The sequence below is a fragment of the Protopterus annectens genome, chromosome 1.part0, assembly GCF_019279795.1.
Source record: "Protopterus annectens isolate FY-2018-M chromosome 1.part0, PAN1.0, whole genome shotgun sequence".
Classification (NCBI taxonomy): Eukaryota; Metazoa; Chordata; order Ceratodontiformes; family Protopteridae; genus Protopterus; species Protopterus annectens.
In genome coordinates this window covers 320,862,504-320,886,144 of record NC_056725.1, presented here as the reverse complement: position 1 = coordinate 320,886,144, position 23,641 = coordinate 320,862,504, and the positions used below count along the sequence as shown (strand labels likewise).

General features: G+C 37.2%; 1 protein-coding gene across 2 annotated transcripts in view; it reads left to right on the top strand.

The window, feature by feature from the left end:
- The window catches only part of LOC122792207 (leucine-rich repeat and fibronectin type III domain-containing protein 1-like protein), a 2,814,387-nt gene that overhangs the window by 2,453,256 nt on the left and 337,490 nt on the right, over positions 1-23,641 (top strand). For both annotated transcript variants that reach the window (XM_044059954.1, XM_044059944.1), the window contains exon 8: positions 1,931-2,538. In XM_044059954.1, coding sequence (XP_043915889.1) covers positions 1,931-2,538 — 608 coding nt within the window. The remainder of the gene's footprint in view (positions 1-1,930; positions 2,539-23,641) is intronic.

Here is a 23,641-nt window from a genome sequence, read left to right as displayed (position 1 = left end):
AAGTTCTTCTTTGAAGTAAATAATACAGAAAAGAACATTTGAAGAGATAAGATGGGAATAATAATCCTTGCCAATGTATGTGAAGAAACTTGATAGGTAATTATTCACAACAAGGTATTTGTTTGTGTGTGGTCATGGTGGTAATGTCCGAGAAGAGGTTGTGCCATTGCATAATAGGGACATGAAACTTTTTTTAGTGAAATGTTTAAGGAGGTGCAAAAAGGTTTGTAGCTAACAAAAGCAAACTCTTCTAAATCTATGCAGTGGTGATAATTAACATCATAGCCGTGGGCAAATAAATGGGCCAACAACAAGAAAATTTACTCAGACACCAGAGAATACTTTCTTTATAGTGCTATATCAGAAAGCTGTGGTTCTTCTAGGGTGAGACCTGAAGATAAGTGTCATGCTGGTTTTCTTCTTGAAAGTGGAGATTAAACAGCACACAAGGGGTAGCGTCCACGTGTTCTGAGCACAGACTTGTCCCTAACATAGTTCTGAATTAGAATATCCAGACAACATTGAAAATATGTTTTAATGCCCATTTCTTGTACATGGCTTTTCCTCGTGTCCTGTGAGTACTTATTCCCAGACATTTCTACAACTTCAACGTAAAAACTAATAGTCAGTGTCTTATGGCACTTGAGTATAAAATTGTATTGATTACAATTTCATAAAATGAATACAAGTACATATCCAGATGTAAGACCTTAAAAATATCAGAATTTTTCATTGTCATAGGAACAAAATGTAAGCTGAAATTAAGATGTAGCTATTAGGCTGCATGCATTTCTGAAGATGTGCCTTTTGTTTTACATTGTTTTCTACTAGTGTAAACCATTTCCCAAAATGTGAACAAATACTTGTTTATACCTTACATCTCCTTACTGTCCCTTCTTCACTCACTCCCTTACTTCTATCAGTTTCCTCCTCTGGCTTTCTCTCTAAATATACCCCATAACTGTTTTTATCTCACGTCATGCTACAATTCCTGTTTGTATTATACTAACTTACCTTTAATTTCTGTATAAACTGGCAAACATTTCTGTAACTATTAAATCATTGTCATATAACTTGTATATATTCTTAACCAGTGTTTTTATATTATGTGCAATTCAGTATAATTATTTAAACTATTTGTTTTGTACTACTTTGGACCTTTTTTGTCTCTGCAGAAAATGGGCTCCTCCCCAGTGGGAGTTTCCATGCAATCAAATATCAGTAAAATAAATAAAATACATTGCAAGGAAAATATTTTATGTATCTTCAGAGTTAATTCACCATATTTCATATTCTGCTGCCTCATTCTTAGTAAAGAGTTAAAGAAATACATGACTGAAGAGCAATTTCCTTGCTGTTTATCGTAGCAATGTACATGTTTAAATAGAAAATATATAATAGCATCAATATATTGATCGATGTCCCAGCAAAAACAGAAAGGTCAAATTCATTTAATGCTAGCTCCATTGCAAATGCGGTTTTCAATAAACATTTAATACTACAGACTTTTATGTTATAGTTAAATGAAGCACACAAGAGATACGTCTAATAATGTTACAGATCCATCATATTTCTTACACTAGATATTTTGTGTTCCCTTCATTATAATTCCAGCAAGATTCAGTATAATATTAGTAGGAAATATATTTATATGATATGTGATGTGCGGTACATATGTGATATAACAGTCAAATGAATCATGATATTATGCATCTCTGTTGCTGTTTCAGAATTATTTTATGTATGAATATAAAAACAAAAACTGCTAGCAGATCATAGTATCAAATATGGTTTAAATTTCTGTTTCTAGTATTCCTCATTTTAAAGTTCATTGCTTTCCTTTCTCTAATGTACTCATATACTATTTATTCACCATATTACCATATTGTTGTAATCCTTATCTCCTTTTCCTGCCATGTTTTCTGTCTAGGATGGTTCCATCTGGCAGTAAAGCCTTTCTTGTCAAAGACCTTGTATCAGGAAGAGAGTATGACCTTTGTGTCCTCGCAGTCTATGATGATGGAATCACCACCCTAACTGCTACTAGGAGCATTGGTTGTGTGCAGTTCACAACAGAGCAGGAATATAGTCAGTGTCAGTCTATCCACACCCATTTCCTAGGCGGTACAATGATAATTATCATTGGTGGGATTATCGTTGCATCTGTTCTTGTCTTCATCATTATCCTCATGATCAGGTACAAAGTCTACAGTCAGCACGGGGAAAGTCAGAAAGCAAAAGTCAGCAACGTCTACTCTCAGACCAATGGAAACCAATTGACATCAACAGTGCCTCATTCAACTTCAAAAACACAAGAGAGTCAAGATGGCCGTACAGAAGACACCTCAGGGAGATCCACCAATGATGATGCCATGGTTACCTTAACAATTGACTGTGAAAAAGTTACTGTAACACAGATTTCAGAACTGACAGCAGATGATATCTTATCTCCTAGAAAAAGACAAAGACCAAGGACTAGTATAGAACTGCAAAAAGAAAGTACTTTGTCACATACAGACTCCACAACAGAAGAGCAAGGTAAACTTTTCTTACTTTAAATTGTAATTTCTCAGGTTTATAAGATTCTGCGATATAAAGAAGTAAAAGTATTGCACTTTTCCATTGAACACATTATTACCTGCAATCTGCTTGTCTTTTTATGCAAAGTAATAATAATAATTTAGTAATCACAGACTTTAATTGGGATAGAAAAGCCAAGTGATAAGCTATGCTACAGTTCATAGACCAAGTTGATGAGAGCCTGTACTTTATATAAAACAGTAATTACGCATAAAACTTTAGCATTGGTGTGATGCACAAATGGCTAACTTTGTGTTCAGTTGACATTGCACTTCCCAAAATTCACAAATTCAGCAGGTACACTGCCATGTGTGGTCTCTGCTTATTTCTCTTGCTTTGGAAGTGTTTAACATAATCATACACTAATGTATTCTGAGCTGCATAACAAGTAGTCCAGTCTGATCTTTATATTGCTGAGTGGCTGCATATATAGGCCCAGCTGCATGCCATAAAACTGCATTATACAGCTTCATGAGACATTCTTTGAAGCTATCGTAAATGCGTCACACGGACATCTATATGGTGTGATCATAGAAGTAAACATGAGATTTACAGCAAACAATGGGAAAGGACATGTAGGGTTCATAGTAGCCATGGTGATGAACTTTTAAATAAGGAGTTACAACTGACTCTCACATCTGTTCTTACTTGCATTTGAATACTCTGTTGTGTATTATATAAATCAGGATAAATCAAGCAGCCAACCACTGCTTACATAAGAACTGCTGCAGGGAAACAGAAGCATACATCATGAGATCTGCAGGTTTGTGCAAGTGCCATCAAGTAAAGTGATTACAGACATGCTGTATTCATGCCCTAGTATGTAATTTGTCTAATGGTGGATTTGTTTTAAAAATCAAATATTTCCACATTATAAAGACAGAATCTTCATAAATCCTGTGGGACATAGAAAGTCATGTTGGTGGCCCCCAGAAATTTAAGTTAGAGTCTGAGCAATTAATTGCTAACAGCTTTATTCTGTGTTTCAAACTCTACATTAATAAACAAACAGTTGTTAATGCATCTGACAGCCATATGTAATCTAAGCAAACAACCAGTAAAATATTCTACATAGTAATGAATCAAGCTCCATTAATAAGAAATATAGTAAAATTATTTTTTTTTATGATTCATGTATCAAGCTAATAGCAATATGTGGTACAGTACCTTTTATCATTTTACAGGACTTCTTATTGCTGCAATTTGTTTATATGTGTGGACATAAGTGCTTGGTATAAGAAATACCTTGCTATATATTTATAGGAAACACATTTTGTGATAAATATCAGAGCATAAAAATCACAGAATGAATTCCATAATCCACGAGTACAAAAGTATTAGAAAAGCTTGACTCATACGTATTCCATTTATCCATTTGTATGTGTCTTTCTGTGCTAGTTTTTGCCTTGAAATCCAATGGGTGATATTAATTATTGAAGTTTCTAAAAAGAGAGCCTTAAGTAGTTTATGTAACTTTTTATTAAAGGTAAATCTTCTGGCCTGCATTTTAATCCATTAGTGAGGAAATAGTTGTCTTTCTTGATGATAGGTTCATAGGTGTTTAGTAGGCTAATGAACACAACAACCTTTTTTAGCCTCGTCATGCATCCCAAATCTCTGACAAATTCTGGTTCTTTTGATAAGTGAAAGCAGGGGCTTGGGAGGTGAAACCTTTACAAGCAGGGGCCTGGGAGATGAAAGTTTACAGGCTGCCTGTGTGCATTACAGACTCAGGTGCCAAACCAGGGATGAATTTCTTGTTTCCCATTCAGTTATCCAACAAATTGGGTGAGAGAGGAACTTTGCTTCACATAGATGTGGAGTCTGTTCTATAAAAAGGGATAGACAATGGAATACACACCTGTCTCTCCAGCATGGCCTACTTATATCACAGGCAAGGTTTAAGTCTTTAGAACAGGTAATTGTGGTGCTGTTTGTTTTGCAAATATGCAGGAGGTCAATCAGAGTGGGGACTGACAATGCCTTGAATGCCAGGCATAGATCTCCGTGCAACAACCTGTAGGAGACAAAATGAAGGGAGAGGGCCTTGAGTTGGTCTGCAAAGGACATGCTACTTACACCCTGTATTCTTTTAGTGAGGAACCTCTGTGGATGTTCCAGCTGTTTGATGTGCCAAGTTAGGTACATACCAAAGGGGGCATTGTACTCAGTGATTGGTCTGATGAATGCCAAATACAGTGGAACAATGAATTTGTTGGACCTAGATGACATACCCTTGTTTATACATTGCACAACATAGAATGATTTCCTCACTACTGTAGACACATGATGGTCAAAGGCTAGATTACTGTCTGTGTGTGCCCCCACCTCCCTGAGTAGTGGGTCAACTTGTAGGGATTGATTGTCAATATCATAGTTACTAGGGGTGTATGACTTCCTGAAGGATACTATTATGCATTTCTTTGCATTTAGTTTTAGTCCATGGCAATAGTACCAGTTGTTTGTGTCAGCCCTTCCTGGAGAACATTTTTGTCATTGGGTGAGTCAATGACAGCTCCCGATTTGCAATCATCTGCAAATTTAGTCAGCCAAAGGCCATTGACATTGAACTTGACTTCAGCGAATTAAATGGCAAACAGGAGCGGCCCCAGGACCAATCCCTGAGGGACTCCTTTTGAGACTGGCCTCTCTGTAGAGCTGGACTCCCACGTTCCATCTTCCTCGTTCCTGTCTGTGAGCCAGCTAGCTGTCCACAGATGACATAAGGGTTTGTACCTAATCTCTTCATTTTCTCAACAATGCATACGTGGTGTATTGTGCCAAATGCCTTGGCCAGGTCAAAGTAGGCAGTATAAACCATTTTGCCCTCATCCATTGCTTTGGTTACCTTTTCAAAGAACTAGGTTGAGTAGGCGTGACCTACCCATGTTGAAACCTAATTGGTTGGGTCCATTGTCTGTTTCCTATGTCATTATTAATCATTTCCCTGATAATTATTTCTGTGGTTTTGCATATCAGACTAGTGAGACTTATGGGTCAGTAGTTTCCAGGGTCTGTAGATGGCCACATTTGCGCAGAGTGATGACTGTTGCTGCTCTCTATTTGTGAGTCACAAAGCCTGTTTGGAAGCTACAGTTACATGAAAATTCAAGAAGGCCTGATAAACCATATTTCATGCTATATAGAAGGCATCCTGTGATATTGTTTGGGCCCATTGATGCAGTATTCTTGGCCTTACAGAGTGCATTAAGGACCTGTTACCTAGTGATAGCAGGGGGAATTATATTTCATGGTATTTACTGAGGTAAGGTTGAGAGGGATAAGTTGGAGCTGAATTTGTCGATCATTAGGTCTGCTATATCTTCTGGCTCAATATAGATGGCTCTATTCACAATGAGTTCTGCACATAATTGTGTATTGCCTTTCAGATTATAGACATAGCTAAAGAATCCCTGCTGGCTGTCCTTTGCCTGAGAGGCCAAACTTACCTCAAATATGGCTTTGGTAAACTTTGTCCTGTGAATTTTTTTGTTTAGTTTGATGAAAGTGCTTTCATCATGCCGGGTGCTGCACTTCCTATTTTTTGCCATGATTTTCTTCCTTCTGTTATACAGCCTACTGCTGTTGTGATACGATCAGCGTGACTTATTTTTGAGTTAGTTCTGCACATCTTCCTGGTGGATACAGCTGCCTCTCTGCAACTATTAACATACTTGTATAAGGTTTCTGTGAACAGTTTTGTGTAGGCAGCAGTGTTCTCAGGGTGTATGGGAGCTTGATATTTTGCCAGGTTATCACTTAATTGTAGGAAGTTATCCTTAAGTAATTCCAATATTCCAGGGTTAGCTGGGGTTCCAGGCTTTATTTTTACTTCAAAGGAGATCACTTTGTGGTCTGACCTTACCAGAATATGCATTACACTGTGTGTGTGTGTGTGTGTGTGTGTGTGTGTGTGTGTGTGTGTGTGTGTGTGTGTGTGTGTGTGTGTGTGGGTGCAGCCATGATTGCATCCCTTGTTGGTTTATTATTGGCATAAAATCCAGAAATCTCTGTGCCTATACAATTGGTGCTGTATATGATTCCCAGTTAACAGTACGGTAATTAAAATCTCCCATGAATATGGTATGGGATTGGATGGTGAGTGTTTCCAATGAGTTAAAATACCTGGTATGGGTTTCCTGGGTCACAGAGGGAGACCTATAGCTAGCAAGATTTTGCCTACGGTGATTTGAATGTGGAGAAGCTCAAGTGCATTGTCCTGTTTAACCAGCCTTGAGCTATATTTATTTTTTATGTAAATCAAGATACCCCCACCTTTAGTTACAGTCTGTGCAGCAGCTGGTCAAAATGTGTGGAAGGCATTATAACCTTGCACTGTCAGTGTGCTCTCTGCAGCTTTAAACCATATGTCAGTTATCGCACGTATGTCAGCATTCTCTAAGGTGAAGAAAGCTTCTAGGGAGTGGAGTTTTTTGTGTTCATGTATTTTTATATGCGTGCATGGATTATTTATTTAATTGTAATGCAGTTCTTTTTTTGCTGTATTTTAGATGTTTAGTGTGGGCTATGGTGCAGTATTTATAAGTTTTTTTGTTATGTTTTTTTATCTGTTCATTCAGTCTTGTCTTCCATTTTGAAAATAAAGTTGTTTTTAATTGGCTAGCTATGGCTAGGATCACGTGTAAAATGTTTTTCTTATGATTTCTTTTTCTGATAATTATGCTCTCTTCATGCAAAGTGGGTTCTCTTGAGTCTAAATATTTAGTTTCAACTTTAGTGTCTTTTATGCAACTATAATAAGTTAGAGGAATGTGTGTCTGTGTTTCTTCGCTGCTGACAAACTGCCAAGAACTTCCTATTTCTAAGTCATGTGGTTCTGCATTTTGATAATGCAGTGGGGGAAACAGCATGTAAAGTGACAAAGACTGCAGCACAATCATTCACTCAGTTATACAATCAGGTAATAATTCGATGACTAAATGTGTTTAAATTGAAATAAAAAGTAATAGTGGAATTGGATAAAATTCCTAGTAAAATGTAGAATGCTTGTCATACATTGTAGTATTACAGGTGTAACACAGTGTACTAAATATTTATTTGTTTATTTAGTTAGTTACTTACTGACATATTCATATTTCTTTTTCAGGATAGTGCTCTGATCAATATTGACCAATTTCTGCCTCAGCCTAGATGAAATGCAAAACATCTCAAAAAAAAAAAAACATAAATGTAAGTAATAGCAGAGTAGTTCAGACCAGTTAAATACAAAAACTGTATATGTATATTCTAGTAAAACAGGCAGAGAGTAGTACAGTATATACATTACATTTTAAAGTTGGTCAACATTCATCAATTTAGGAAAAGCGACGTGGAAAGGAAATAGGGGATAGGTGTGATGCGTGATATGCCTTGCGTTGTAGCCGGAGCATGTGATTTGGATGAGGATGTGCTTTTTTGAGTTGCATTCTGAATTTCAGAAAATATTGATTTCCTTAAGGAAAAAATAAGGAAAGCTTTTCAAAGAGTAGATGCCTGCCCTGAGAATGCATGTTCAGTGCTGTGGAGTTTGGTTCTAGGGGTAATGAGAGTGGGTGTGGCTTATAAGTACTGTCTCAGGTTGTATGAGGAGGTTTTCACGAAGTTTCATTGCAAGGAGAGAAATGTCAGGAGGCAGAGTAGTGTGTACAGCTGGGATCCTAACACTATGTTAGATCTTTGCTTTATGGGTAGCCATTTGGCTTTCCTATGGTGATACAGTGAGGCCCATTGAGTGGTGAGTGTGTAATGAACTAACAGATGTTAGAGACTGTCTGGAGTGTGACAGTGCTTATCTTGGAGGCAAATGTGAAAATGGGTAGTCCATATTCAAGCTCAGAATGAGAACTCCTTTGTCTATGGCTGCTTTGGCTAGATGGAATAAAAAGAGGAGATTTTTTTTTTTGGCCCAGAAGAGGATGAAGTTTATTTTTATTCTTACTGTTTCTATGTGGAAATAGAAGGTTATAGAGATTGATCAAGCCATAATCCTAGGCATTTGAAGATGAAGGTTGTTTATGTGATTGGTTGCATGGGATAATCATTCTTAGGGATACAAACTAGGAGCATGCAAATCACTACACTAGTCTATAGTAAATGTATGTTACACATCAACTGGATTAATGCAGGAATGAAAAAAAAAACATAAAACTGAATGAGTTTATCAGAAAGGCAGAAACTCCACTTGTAATTTGGGATTATTAACTGCAGTGGTAATCCAGACTACCAGCAGTACATAGTTCCATATAGAAGTGGAAGGAGCTGTGCTGCAGGCTTTTGAAAATGAGGAGGGTAGCCTAGGATCAATCATGTGCATGGTTTGGTATAGTGTGTACTATCCCCAAACTACACCAAAAAGAAGATGGCTACCAGTGTTCCATTTTCAAAAGTAGATTGAATTCCCTGGTGGTCATGTGGCCGCAGAAGCCCATCCCTCATCTTGGACAAGAAGAATGTAATTTTAACAGACATGATGACCTACAGGTGGAACTCCTGTGCTAGACAATATTTACGCCATGCAGCTCTACCTGTATGTCAGATCTGACAGTAATACCAGGTGTGGTATACAGCTGGAGTTGCTGTGCTGGAAAACATCAGTTGGGCTTAGCTGCCCAGTGAGGTTTTTGGTAAATTTTGGTTATGCTCAGAATGCATAACTAAATTCAGTGGCATACAATGTTATAGAATTTTAATATAAATTTATGGCACGGAGAAAGTACATTCAACTCAATGAGGTACTGAGTTCCAACATAAAGTACCACCAGATGACACAGAATCATGAAGTAATTGGACAGAAGCTCAGCACAGAATGAAGTAAACATTTTTTTTTAAACAAAATAAACATAGCCTCAGTGATGCAAATGAAGTAAAAATTACATATTTTACAATCAAAATGCCTACTCTATGTGATGACACCTATGCACAATAAAAAGAAACAGTAAGATAAACTTTGCACTTGACGTTTTATTTCATAAAATATGCATACATACATATCTATATATATCTATACCTATGTGTAGATACACACACACACACACACACACACACACACACACACACACACACACACACACACACACACACACACACACACACACACACACACACACACACACACACATACACATATATGGCAAATATTGTTTAACCATTTTTGAAGTGAAACTTCTTTAGGCATTGTAGTGCGAGTACTGAGTGAAACAGAAAAGTGAAATGGAAGTGAGATTCTGCCAGAAGGTGGCAATGTTTTACTCATACATTTTCTGAAACAGAGATTGGCATCTGAGACAGTGAGTGGCAGCAACAGTAAATAGCTTTTACATACCTATGGACCTCAAAACTGAAGAAATTGGGATAAAGCCTTAAATAAAGAGGGAACAAAGGCTCAAGAATGGAAACAGGTTTTAATTATTGCTCTTATAAAATTACAAACTTGCTTAAGTAAAGGATTTCTCTTAGCATGAATTTTCTGAAGAAAATATGTCTGAAACTCAAATGTATATCATTATTTAGTGACTTCAGTCTCCAATAACTGCAAGCAAACCAAACATTTTTGGAGTAAGGAACCCAAAAATAAAGTAAATACCTTTCTAAAGTTTTATATTTTGGATGTAAATTGAAGGAACCCAAAAATAAAGTAAATACCTTTCTAAAGTGTTATATTTGGGATGTAAATTGTTTCCTCATACACCATTTACATATATTACAACTTATATTGCAACTTTGAAATATTAGGAGGAGGAATATTTTACATCAAAAATATATATAAAAAAATAATATAGTAAAAATAAATAATATAGTAAAACACAGCAATATTACTGAGAACCCATTCTCTGAGCACAATTATACTCTCATAACAGCCCTGGGAGGGTGTTAATTGCACATTGACATATACCTCATCTGGCATTATTGCTTGCTTAGTGTTTACTCAGTGTTGCATCAAAGTTTGTGAAATAGTTAGCTGCCCATGATAGATATATAGACTTTCCTTTGCACTTCCTTACAGACGTTTCACTCCTCCTGCACATGGCGACCACACACATTCTTTTTTCTTTTTTTTTTTTTTTCAGAAAGCAAGAATTTTATTTCTGCTGCATAGATTTATGCAGTATTGTCTTTTGGGAGGTGCTCCTATATTTTGTGTACATAGTGCATATAGTGTTACCTTTTTATTTTAGAGGAAATGGAAAATATGGTCCATATTTAACTTTTTAAATTTTTACTTCAAACCTAAGCATATATTTAGATTTAGAAGGACTGTTTTAAGTTCGACCAAACATTCTAAGTGTTTCTACTTATGCATTTTGTGTGTGCTACGAAACATTTATGTTAGCTTTTAATGAGTAGCATTCATTAAGCTGTGTACAAAATAGTTTTATTAACATTGGTTGTAGTCCTTGAGTATAGATAAATTATTAATGACACACAAAATACGTAGATAAGCTTTTAAAGTTTAAAGCTGCTACAACAGTAGTAATAGACAAAATAAATCTGCATAGTATACAGACATCTTCTTTTATCACATCCTTTATCTGGATTCCACAATTAGCTAAACATCGGTTATGAACTGTGGGGTATATGGATTATCTTCTACACAAATCATCAAAATTCATCACCATCTTTTGTGCATAACTAGCCACTCAAACACCATAGGCAATCACAGTAATTCTGCTTCATTCACATTTAAAGGGAAAAAAAACTGTTTTAAATTCATAACACATAAAATATGCATCATAGGTTGGAATTCGGGTACTAGTACTAACATTGATAAGCCCTTTTTACCATTGGAAATAGCTCTGTCTTTTTCAGAGAGAGGCCTTCCACAGTGCTTTACTTCAAAGAAATGTAACACGGTGAAGGGCTGTTTCTCTGACCTACCTTAAATGCAAATGAGGTATTCTGGAATAGTGTCATATACTAATTAGCCTTGTCTCTCTCCAGAAATACCTGAAGTAAATGATTTACACAGCTGAGGAATGTGTAAATCCTTTCTGACCAGCTGCAATAATTAAGTCTGTCAAGAGCTCACGTTTACGCATTATTTCAAATGAGTGAGTTTGCATTAGTAGGAAAGTGCTGGGGAGTTTAGCAGGCATATAATGATGAGACGCAGAGTGGATGTGTGCATGAGTGATTTTATACAGAAGTATGAATGGTGTCAGGTGTGTGTGTGTGCATGGATATGTTAACGCAAGACATTGTCCACAAGCAATGAATACCACAAGGGTGACAGAAAAGGCCTGTTAGTGTCTTGAGATATTCACAGAGTAACTCAAGAGACATGCATATCAGTAGATATTAAGTTGTTCTCATTGTGGCTAATTATCTCTAAATCGCTGATTTCCTTGATAATACTAAAAGGCCAGATTTGTGACAGCCTTATGCTAGCAGCCTGGCCTGTTTCTGAATTCAGTCTATACTATATATAAATAGTTTCTCACGTAAATGAACATCATGAGAGTGAAATATAGCAAAACAAAAATGAAAAAGTTAAAATGAAATAAGAACATATAAATGCAGTGCCTAGACAATCTGAGAAGAGTATTGATAGGACTATATTAACAAGGGGGTTAATGGAACTTCAGTTTTATACCCACATGACATGTATAGAGAAGGCCCTGCTGCTTCCTCTTCCAGCTCAGTTTGAAATTATGTGCCATTATCATGTCAAATATACAGTATCTAGAGTTTTCAGCTCCAGGACCCTGAGGTCCATAACCCAGCATTATGTTACAAGCAAAACTGGACTGATTTTCTCCACTCACAAACAAATTACTATTAAATTATGTTTTTGCATACAATGTGGGACAGCCAACTTTGCTTCTTTCTTTTTTTGTGTATAGATACACATGAATATAATCTACTTTGAATGTCATACAAAATATTTTAAAGTAATAACTATGTTTCAGAAAAAAAACACTTGGCACACCTCAACTATATAATGGCATATTTCAATACAACCCTTTACTAGACTGTGTCCCTTTTATGAAATCTATTTTAACTTAATAACTTTGATTTAGAAAAAATAAACTTAGCACGTCTAAATTATGCAGCAGATGTATTTTAACATAATCCTTACTAGACTGTGTCAGAGCAATGAAATTTATTTTAAACTAATTACTATGATTCAACGCACTTAACATGTCTAAAGTATAGAAATAGTATATTTCAGTATCACCTTTACTAGACAAGCATCAATAAATGATACTATAAAAACATATAAAAAACACTCACACTGCTCATAAAAAGTTTATGTCAAACTATGTAAAAACCTATTCATGAGGTATTCTATGTAAATAAGATAATCAATGCATCTCACTGAAATGGATGGGAAAGAATTTCAAATGATAAAATGGGGAAATGGAATATATAACATTTCAGTTTATGTGATACATGAAATATCTTCTATTGTTTGAAAAGTAAGCAGTTATTTTCATGTTTCCACTAATACTCTAAGGCTACAATACATGATATTTTATTATCACAAATCATGTGTGTATGCTTTTGTGTGTGTGTGGATGTGTGTGTGTGTGTGTGTGTGTGTGTGTGTGTGTGTGTGTGTGTGTGTGAAATATCTGTGTATTTATATCTTTGCAATACATGTATTGTGCAAATGCTTGCAGATACACAAATACACACAGGCATATATGAATATAAACATACATATTTTCCTTCAGCTCCATGACATCCCACTCCCCCTTTCCTCTCTCCAACATCCGAGACAAACAATATATTAAAAAGACAGATTATGATTCTCTTCCAAGTAGTGCTTTCATTTCTTTTTGCCCTAGCTCTTATCATCAATCAAGTTCCACTTTACCAGTCATTCAAACACATACACTCAAGACAATAAGCCTACTTTTATTTATCCACTCACAACACATGTATACTATCCATCCCCAAGCTCAAGACAAAGTCTGTCAAATATTACATTCTATAAAGCTGACCTGAACCCAAAAGAACATACAAGGAAGACTATCTTCTTGCCATAAACTGAATAGATGGTGCAGTGGTACAGCAGTAGCATTGTCATCTCACAGAAAGAGGTTATCCGGTTTGATTCTCGGCTGGATTGCCTTCTGTGCAGAGTATGCATGTCCTCCCTGAATTCGTGTAGGTTTTCTCTGGGTACTCCAGTCCACTGCCATGTTACAAAGATATGCGTCCAGAGCGTCTCTCCCTGTGCCTACACTGTAAATTGGCATCATTCCAAGTTGGACTTTCCCGGTAAACAAGTGTTAATAAATAATAAATTAATAAATAAAAGTAAAATACTTGTATTCATTATACAAAATAAATGCATTGACCACTTGTCATGTGGAGATATATATCCAAGTCCTGGCCTCACCAACTACAATTCAGCAAGAGGATATAAAAATACATCACCTAGATACCAGAAAGTATTTATAATGAAACAGAGCAGCTTCATACTTGGGTAGAATACTCCAAACTGGACATCTGAACTATCAGAGAAACTTGGATCAAACCCACAATAACCGATAGTTAAAACTTACCTCCAGGCTGCAATCTTCTCAAGATGCATAGTAAAGACAACAAGATCCTGTGAAATTATAACCCTTTGCTAAGATAAAATCAAAGTAACATCCTTTAATACATGTACATTTCCATTTAGTAACATTGAGTTATTAATAGCTTCAATTAATATAAACACACATCTCAAGTTACATATTGCAGCTATTTATATGACAACCAACTCTTCATCAATTAACATTAACACAGTTACAGATATCCCCTCATAGATAACCACAACAATAAAATATAACTATATCATATTAAGTGATGTTAATACTGACCACAGCAAACTTTCAATTCAGGAAACCACCCCAACCCTAGCTTCACATCCAGAAGCCTTTTTGGGCTAAAAAAAAAAAATGATTAACGAACCAACATGAACTAATAAGATAACCAAGAGAAATTGTATATTTGACTGCATACTGATTCTTGACTGGAGCGCCTTCTGTGTGGAGTCTGCATATCCTCCCTGCAACCAACTAAACTTTAAAAAAGACATGCAGGGTAGGTGCGTGAGTTTGTGTGCACCAGGCTGGCAACTCAACACCGTAAAAAATCTACTGCCAATCATAAGCAGATCGGTGATCCACTGTGACAACCTCTGCATGGGAAAAGCCAAAAGAAGACAAGCCTGTAATTAGAAATGTAGCTATCTGTTCTTCCACTCAGTGTAGCCGCCCCAAGTCTGGAACTCCCGCTCAACTTTATGTTGAGGAGCAAGAAAAAAACAAAAACATCTCCTCAGACTTATGGAGCAAAAAAAATGTGTATTTGTAACAAGCAGCTGATACAGTTTATGCCACATTGGAGACATTACTTCACTTTGGTTCTTATTGCAAATGCAATACTAGCATTTCTGATGGCTTGGGGCATTACAGTGCTTCAGTTTTAATCGTAAATGCAAAGTAATGCATCAAAGACTGATTGGGATCTTCCAATCACACCCTTGACACTTTGTGCCAAGCAGTGGCGGCTGGTGACTTCATATCAAAGGGGGGCTGCAGGAGACAGCTGAATGGGTGGGGTCAAGGGGAAGGGGTGTGACCAACTAGAAAGGGGAGGAGCTATGCTCAAAACCACAAAAATTAACTTTAATTAAATACACTGCCCTGGGTGGCAAACCATCATTATGAGAGTCCAATCAAGACAAAAATAAGTGTAGAAGAATAAAAATATGTCAATGCATTGGCTGCATGACAGCTTACTTAATATCTAGATGGAAACAAAAGGTTGTGAGGCATGAAAAAATAAATTACTTTTTAAATACATTACTGGAATGCCAGTCAAAATCAAGTACAAGAAAAACCAGAAGCACTCAACTCAAACCACTTCTCCTTGCACTGCAGTTCTAATTATAATTTATATTCAGCTTTATTAAAGTACCAAGTAACATGCTGAAAGTAGAAATCTCTGTGATGCCCCACTTGTAAAAATGTTTCTTATCCAAAAAGACCTGCTGCCTGACAACTATCTACTTGTGTCATGGGAAAACATGTAAGTAAAATATAAAAAGCAAACAAGAAACAAGCTCAAGATACATTGCTTAAAGGATTACTGTACAGGTTATGGACCACACATGATTGGCATTCTGTTTAGTTTACGGGTAAAGTCTGTAGAGATGACTGGAAGTCTCCAACAAGTGTAATGAGCTTTTTAAAATAATGGAATCCTGTCCTTTAATACCCAAGGCTTATACATTATCTAGTCAAGTATTCTCTGCATGGCAACAGCAGAAAGGCTTTCAATGTTGGCAATTCTTTAACAGTATGCTTATTAAAGCTTACTTGCATCTTACGATCTCAGACAAGCTTACCTTATGGTCATTAAAGCATTGCTACTTAAACACAGAGCAACAGGCACTTTGAGTAATAAGCATAAATCAACAGTACAAAAATATGACAGAAACCAGACCTTTCTCCAAAATCAAGGACAGATGAAAAGCCACTGTAGTACTTGTGTCTACCTTGGATGGGGGGGACACACTGCACATTTACACTGCATAACCACTCCTTGCCTTGCTTGGACACATCCAGAGTCACTATATGGTGGAGTGGGGTGCAACAAGTATGTCACAATTTGAAATGTCTCTGGCTGACTGTGATGGCCCTGACACATTTGTCATACCTCTCAACCTCAGAGCAAGAAATCTGGACAAAGCCATACACAGAAGTGGGACAAATGCCCAAAAATAAGGACAATTTTTAAATATTGCTCTAATAAACTTAGAAAGATAATAGAATAGGTCTTGCATTAGTATGACTTTTCTGAAGGGTATAAAATCTGAAACTCAAATGTCTGTCATTATTTTTTAACTTCAGTCTTTAGTGATTTGTCAGTAATTTGCCAAAAAACACAATTTTATGAAAAATGGACCAAATGTGATGCAAAAATATAAAATAGCCACACAATACAGTTGGGAACCTGTCAAAGAAGGGACACTTTATTATTAGTACTGCTAACTTGAACAGCTGACAAAATAAAATAATCTACATGCATTTCAAGTAATCTATAACTTTGATTATTACAGTTATTTCTTAATTGTAAACCCTCCATGTTTTCTTTCAAAATTGCTATTTTGCAGAGGGATTATTAGGGGGAAGAGCAACATTTTTTGCCAAAATCGGGGACAGTTGAGAGGTTGGCTATGCCTAAGTCTATAAAGCAATTTATTTGCATGTACCTCTCAACCTGTTAATGTAGTAAATCTGAACAAGGCCAAATATATTGGGGGAACATATAAACAGTACTAAAAATTGCTCTTGTATAAATTGAGACAGTTGATAGAATAACAGTTCTTACTTTAGCATGCATTTTTCTGAAGGTTATGAAGTCTGAAACTCAGTGTATCATTATTTAGTGACTTAATTTCTAAATGATTTGCCAGAAAACTATAAATTTTATGAAGAACAAACCAAAAATAAGAAGCAAAAATCTACTCATTCTTTGAAAATCTGGACAGTTGGGAGGTATAGTTCAGCTGGGCCTGTCTGAGTTTGCTGCCCTTCCCCCCTGACAAAATCATGGTTGAATGGAGCCTCTGCAGCCATTCCAATGAACCATTACTTGGCTATTTCACTCCATTTACCATAAACACTAATGTGCATACTGCTTTACTTCTATGATGAGTTGGACTTCATTTGAAAGTTTTATTTCGTATTTTACAGCACAAACACTAAGTCATCTACTAAACAAAGCAATGCAGTCTCACAATGAAAACTTAGCATTAAAACTTCTCTGCCCTTGAAACTCACATTCATTGAAACAGCATTGAAACCCACATTCAAAGAAAATACATTTTGCCAGTGGCAGATAAAGATTAATTGTGTGCTGTTTTCAAATCATAGGCCCCTTGCATATGAAACATACATGTGCTCTTTGATACACCTTCCTCATTGTACTAAATTATATTCCTTGTACAATATATTACAGTTGTTAGAGTGTGTTTTATATTTGTTTTGAACATTTTTCCAGTAAGCAATGAAACAAAATGCATGCAACCATAATGACAAAACTGCCCAGTTCAGAACATTTATCATAAAAGTCTACTCAGACTTCCACAGTCCACCATTATCAGTAAATATGCACAATTATACAGTCCACCATTATCAGTAAATATGAACAATTCTACAGTCCATTATCAGTAAATATGCACAATTCTACAGTCCATTATCAGTAAATATGCACAATTCTACAGTCCATTATCAGTAAATATGCACAATTCTACAGTCCATTATCAGTAAATATGCACTATCTCTGAAGAAGTAAAAGTCATCTAAATAATTCGACATTAAAGAAATCTGTAACTAATGAAGAGGTTGCTGCTAGCAAACACCTTTATATTTCATGGTTTCATCAAAAAATAAAGTGTCTGTTGCCCCTCAGGAATAAATTGCCTATATTACATTAAATAAATGATAAGCTAGTAATATTGCAAGAGGAAATGGATGGCAAACTGATAACAGACTCATAGTTAGTATCTTCACCAAGGAGAACATTCTCAGTACGGCAGCATCCACCCCTTGTGGGAGTAGAACCCACAGTCTTCTGCATCAAAGGCAAGTACACAACCTGTTGTGCTATTAACAAGGCAAACCAACTTCACTTAAGCAACACTAAACTTCTGTTCCCCTGCAGCTCTCAGCTTCTTGTAAAATCTACTCAATACTCAACTTCGCAGCACAAGAAAACTGGAAAAAGCCAAAATGTATTGGGGGGGGGGGTCAAAAGCCCAAAAACTAGGGACACAAACATTGCTTGTATAATCTTGGAAAGTTGCTAGAACCATACATTTTACTGCCAAGCTCCCTGTGCAAAATAGTCAGAGCAACATACCACTATGCTAAATCAGCTGCTTTGTAAAAGAGGAAGACTGAAACTTAAATGGCTATCATTTAGTGAATTCAGTTCTCACCATAGCTGTCAACCTCTTAGTACAAAACACCTGGACAAACCCAGTAAGGAGGGAATACAGCCCTCAAACATTCAGTGAATTCAGCTCTTGCCATAGCTGTCAACCTTAGCACAAAAAACCTGAACGAAGCCAATAATGGGGGAATACAGTCCCAAAAATAGGGACAAATTTCAAATATTCATCTTATAAACTTAGAAAATTGCTAGAATAAAAGGTTGTGTTATGGTTGTGTTACTATGTATTTTCTGAAGAACATGAAGTCTGAAATTCAAATGCCTGTCAATTTTACTGCTGACAGAATAAAAACAATTTTCAGCAGAGACCCAGGGAGAAATACTGCAGACACGTCTTTGTAAAATGACAGGGCACCAGAGCAAATCCACACAAATACAGGGAGGAGATGCAGACTCCACACAGAAGGCACCCCAGCCAAGAATCAAACCAGAAAACCTATAGCTGTGAGGCAACAATACTACCACTGCACCATCTAATATGCAAGGACTTAAACATTCAGAAACCTGAAGTCTGAAATTCAAATGCCTGTCAATTTTATTTAACATTTGTTAATCAGGACAGTCTGACTTGGAACAAAAAAAAAAATTCAGCAGAGGCCCAGGAAGAAATAATGCAGACATGTCTTTGTAACATGGGAGGACACAAAAGCAAACCCACACAAAAACAGGGAGAAGATAAAGACCCCACAAAGAAGGCACCCCAGCCAAGAAGCAAACCTGAGAACCTGCAGCTGTGAGGCAACAATGCTACCACTGCACCATCAAATATTAAGCATTGCAACATTTGTAAACCACAGATATTATGAGAAACAGATCAGATCAAATATGAGGCAAAAATCTGCAATTTTTTTACAAATGGTGGTGGGTAGGGAATTCAGGTCTTTAACACCTGCATACAAGGTACAGGGTTCAAGCCTGAGGTATTCCCTACCACACCACCATGAGCCTAACCACCAGTATATTGCACCAGGGGCATTTTCACACACACACACACACACACACACACACACACACACACACACACACACACACACACACACACACACACACACACACACACACACACACTCCCTGTACACTTACCTGGTCCTGTAGTACACACACAGTCCCTGTACACTTACCTGGTCCTGTAGTACACACACAGTCCCTGTACACTTACCTGGTCCTGTAGTACACACACAGTCCCTGTACACTTACCTGGTCCTGTAGTACACACACAGTCCCTGTACACTTACCTGGACACACACACACACAGTCCCTGTACACTTACCTGGTCCTGTAGTACACACACACACACACACACACACACACACACACACACACACACACACACACACACACACAGTCCCTGTACACTTACCTGGACACACACACACACACAGTCCCTGGACACACACACACACAGTCCCTGTACACTTACCTGGACACACACACACACACAGTCCCTGTACACTTACCTGGTCCTGTAGTACACACACACACACAGTCCCTGTACACTTACCTGGTCCTGTAGTACACACACACACACACACACACACACACACACACACACACACACACACACACAGTCCCTGTACACTTACCTGGTCCTGTAGTACACACACACACACACACAGTCCCTGTACACTTACCTGGTCCTGTAGTACACACACACACACAGTCCCTGTTCACCTACCTGGTCCTGTAGTACACACACACACACACACACACACACACACACACACACACACACACACACACACACACACACACACACACACAGAGTCCCTGTACACTTACCTGGACACACACACAGAGTCCCTGTACACTTACCTGGACACACACACAGAGTCCCTGTACACTTACCTGGACACACACACACACACACACACACACACACACACACACACACACACACACACACACACACACACACACACACACACACACACAGTCCCTGTACACTTACCTGGTCCTGTAGTACACACACTTACCTGGCCCTGTACACTTACCTGGTCCTGTAGTACACACACTTACCTGGCCCTGTACACACACACACACACACACACACACACACACACACACACACACACACACACACAGTCCCTGTACACTTACCTGGTCCTGTAGTACACACACACAGTCCCTGTACACTTACCTGGTCCTGTAGTACACACACTCAGTCCCTGTACACTTACCTGGTCCTGTAGTACACACACACAGTCCCTGTACACTTACCTGGTCCTGTAGTACATCCCTGTCCACAAAACCACCATTAAATCCAGGCCCTGTCCGGAAAACCACCATTAAATCCACAAACCCCCCGACGAGTGCAGCTGAAAAATCCGTGCAAATCCGTTGCGAGATCTTATCCTGCAGCAAGCCAATCTAGACCCGAGATCCTTCTCCTGACTGCCGACCTTGCAGTCCGACCCCGACGCTTTTCCCCAGCGAGTTCCCAGGCAGTCTATGCAGTTTAAAACTGCATAGACTTGTGGGAGTGCTCCTGTTCACGTGTCTCAATCAGGACTGCTGCTGAGACAATCTGCGCATGCTCCATGCTCCAGACTGTCTCAGCAGCAGCCTGGACTAGTGCGCATGCGCGAAGTCTGCGAAATTTAAAAATTTTTTTTGCTTATTTTTTTCTTTTTATTTTTTTTCTTTTGTTAGTTTGAAGTTGAGGGGGCTGCAGTCCGGCAGTCCAATAGCATGGGCCGCCCCTGGTGCCAAGGATAGCTGCTGCCCTTCCTCCACCATAGATATGCCTCTGTCTATAAAAACAAGCATGTACTTGAAGTGTGTATGCTTCCAGAGGTAAATACTTACTATCGGCTGACTTAACTAATTTGGGCATAATGAAAACTTGCTAGAGCTACCACCTTTATTTGGAAAAGACCTACAAAAATATTTTCATTAACTCTTTGCTATAATAATAATGGAACTGGCACCCATTAAAATTTATAGCACAGGATGGCACCTTAAAATATATGAATGGAATCTTTCTAAACATCATTAATTCTATGGCATCAATATACAAAAAGAAAATTAATACATCTTCTGTTCCATGGATAACGTCTGCCACTAAACAAGCCATGACAAAAAGAAATAAGGCCTGAAAAGCTTAGAAATCACAATAAACTTCATCAGTTTTGCAAAACACAGATCACTCAAGAAAAAAAATAAAGACTTTTTAATTTAGACACAAAAGAAACACGATTTCTGCAACCTGCAAACCTCTAAATATAAAACTCAAAAATCTCATGCGGCACCATCAACAAATTAATAAAACCAGAGAGAGAAAAAAATGCAACAAAATTCTACACTTAATGAAAGAAAATATAGCACAGCGGAATATATTCCCACTTTATTCAAAGTGCAGGATTACTACTGCATCACCAAATTTAAAAAGCCTCCTAATATGTCACAGGGGACCACTCCAGGTACTTTTTCTCTGCAACCAATCCGAATAGCTTCTACAAAATCACCTTCTTATGCTAAAACATACAGCAGCAGCAACAGATTTTCTTCCCCTGATTATCTCTAAACTTCTCAATACTATGTAATACAAACACTATCAATATTAGTAAACCAATGTACAATATAACATGACTAACCTAAAGATATCCTACCCCTTATCTCAAACATACTAGCACAGAGTGCAGCAATAAGTAATTCCTGTTGCACCAAACTAAGAAAAATCTACTCACTCCAAATGAGCATAGCTTTGATAAGGCTATAGCCCTAACACAGCATTACAGTCCTATCTAAACACAATCCATTCTCAAGTCAATATCAGAACAATGGCTGCAACTATTTTCTAGAATCTATCTAAAGCTGTTGACACCCTATCCCATCTAACGCTTCTTATCAGGCTAATCCAACTTAACACGTGATATATTTCTTAACTATTTCAAAAACTACTTCACTGTCAAATAGAAAGATACATACTCTAGCATTGTCCTTACCTCTTTCAGTGTGCCTCAAAGATCTATCCTTGGTCCCATTTTATTTTGCATGTGTCCCAATGATATGCACATAAATGGAGCAGGGAACTATCATTCAATATACAGCTGACTTACAGAACGCCAACAAAAAACTTAATCCTAAAAACAAAATAATGCTACTTAAAATTAAATAACATTTAATGTTACAGTTCAATTAAATATAATATGAGCAAACAAGACCATTCTGGAACAAATCAAGCATACAATGCTCTTATAGGTTATTACAGACCACCAACTTAAATTTCTCCTTCATATCACCCACACTGTACCTAAGTCTAACCAAGAACTTAGTGAGTTACAAAATGAAAAACATTAGGCCTCTCATACACAAAACCAGCTAATTCAGTCCCTCCTACTCCTAGACCTCCTCCATCCTAACCAGTCTAAAAAAAACTTATAAGCAAACTAAAACTATGCTATAATAGTGTATCAAAAATTTCCTGAATTTCTGTCAGTTAAAAATTGCATATATTTTCTACTCACTAAACAAATTTCCAGCTTTAAGCAACCACACAACTGGCAGCAAATAACTGCATACATTGTGTGTTCCCTGTGCTTTAGACAACTTGTCTCCAGCTTAAGAGCTAGCCAAAATGACAGAATTATATGCAGGTTACCATTTGCTTCTTCTGTGTATACCAACCCCCTGTATTGGTTCAAACAAGAACCTCATATAACTGAAAATGTGAGACACTTCAATTCAGCTTCAAGTCTTTTCACAGAAAGGGAAAACGTACATAATAAATAACTTTACTGAGTAACATTGAAATTGAGTATATGTGTTGTTTTTTTCTAAAAGGCATGGGTTACCCTTTTATATTCTTGTAATACCTCTTATTTATGTAAAATGTCTCCTCTCACACCACTCACACCTTTCAGATACTATAAGTAAATCCTAAGGGATCTTTTTGTTTGATAGTAAACTATATTTTCCAGTTTCATACAAAAAACCGTAAACTATTCATTTTTACTTCTATTCAACTGAAGCCTAACTCATACCCAGTATAAGAAACTCATAATCCTGTGTGACAACCCCACCTCGGTTCAAACACAACATATATTAAACACTGTAAATCAACATAGCAGGAATAATGATCAACATAGCAGGAATAATATATATTTTT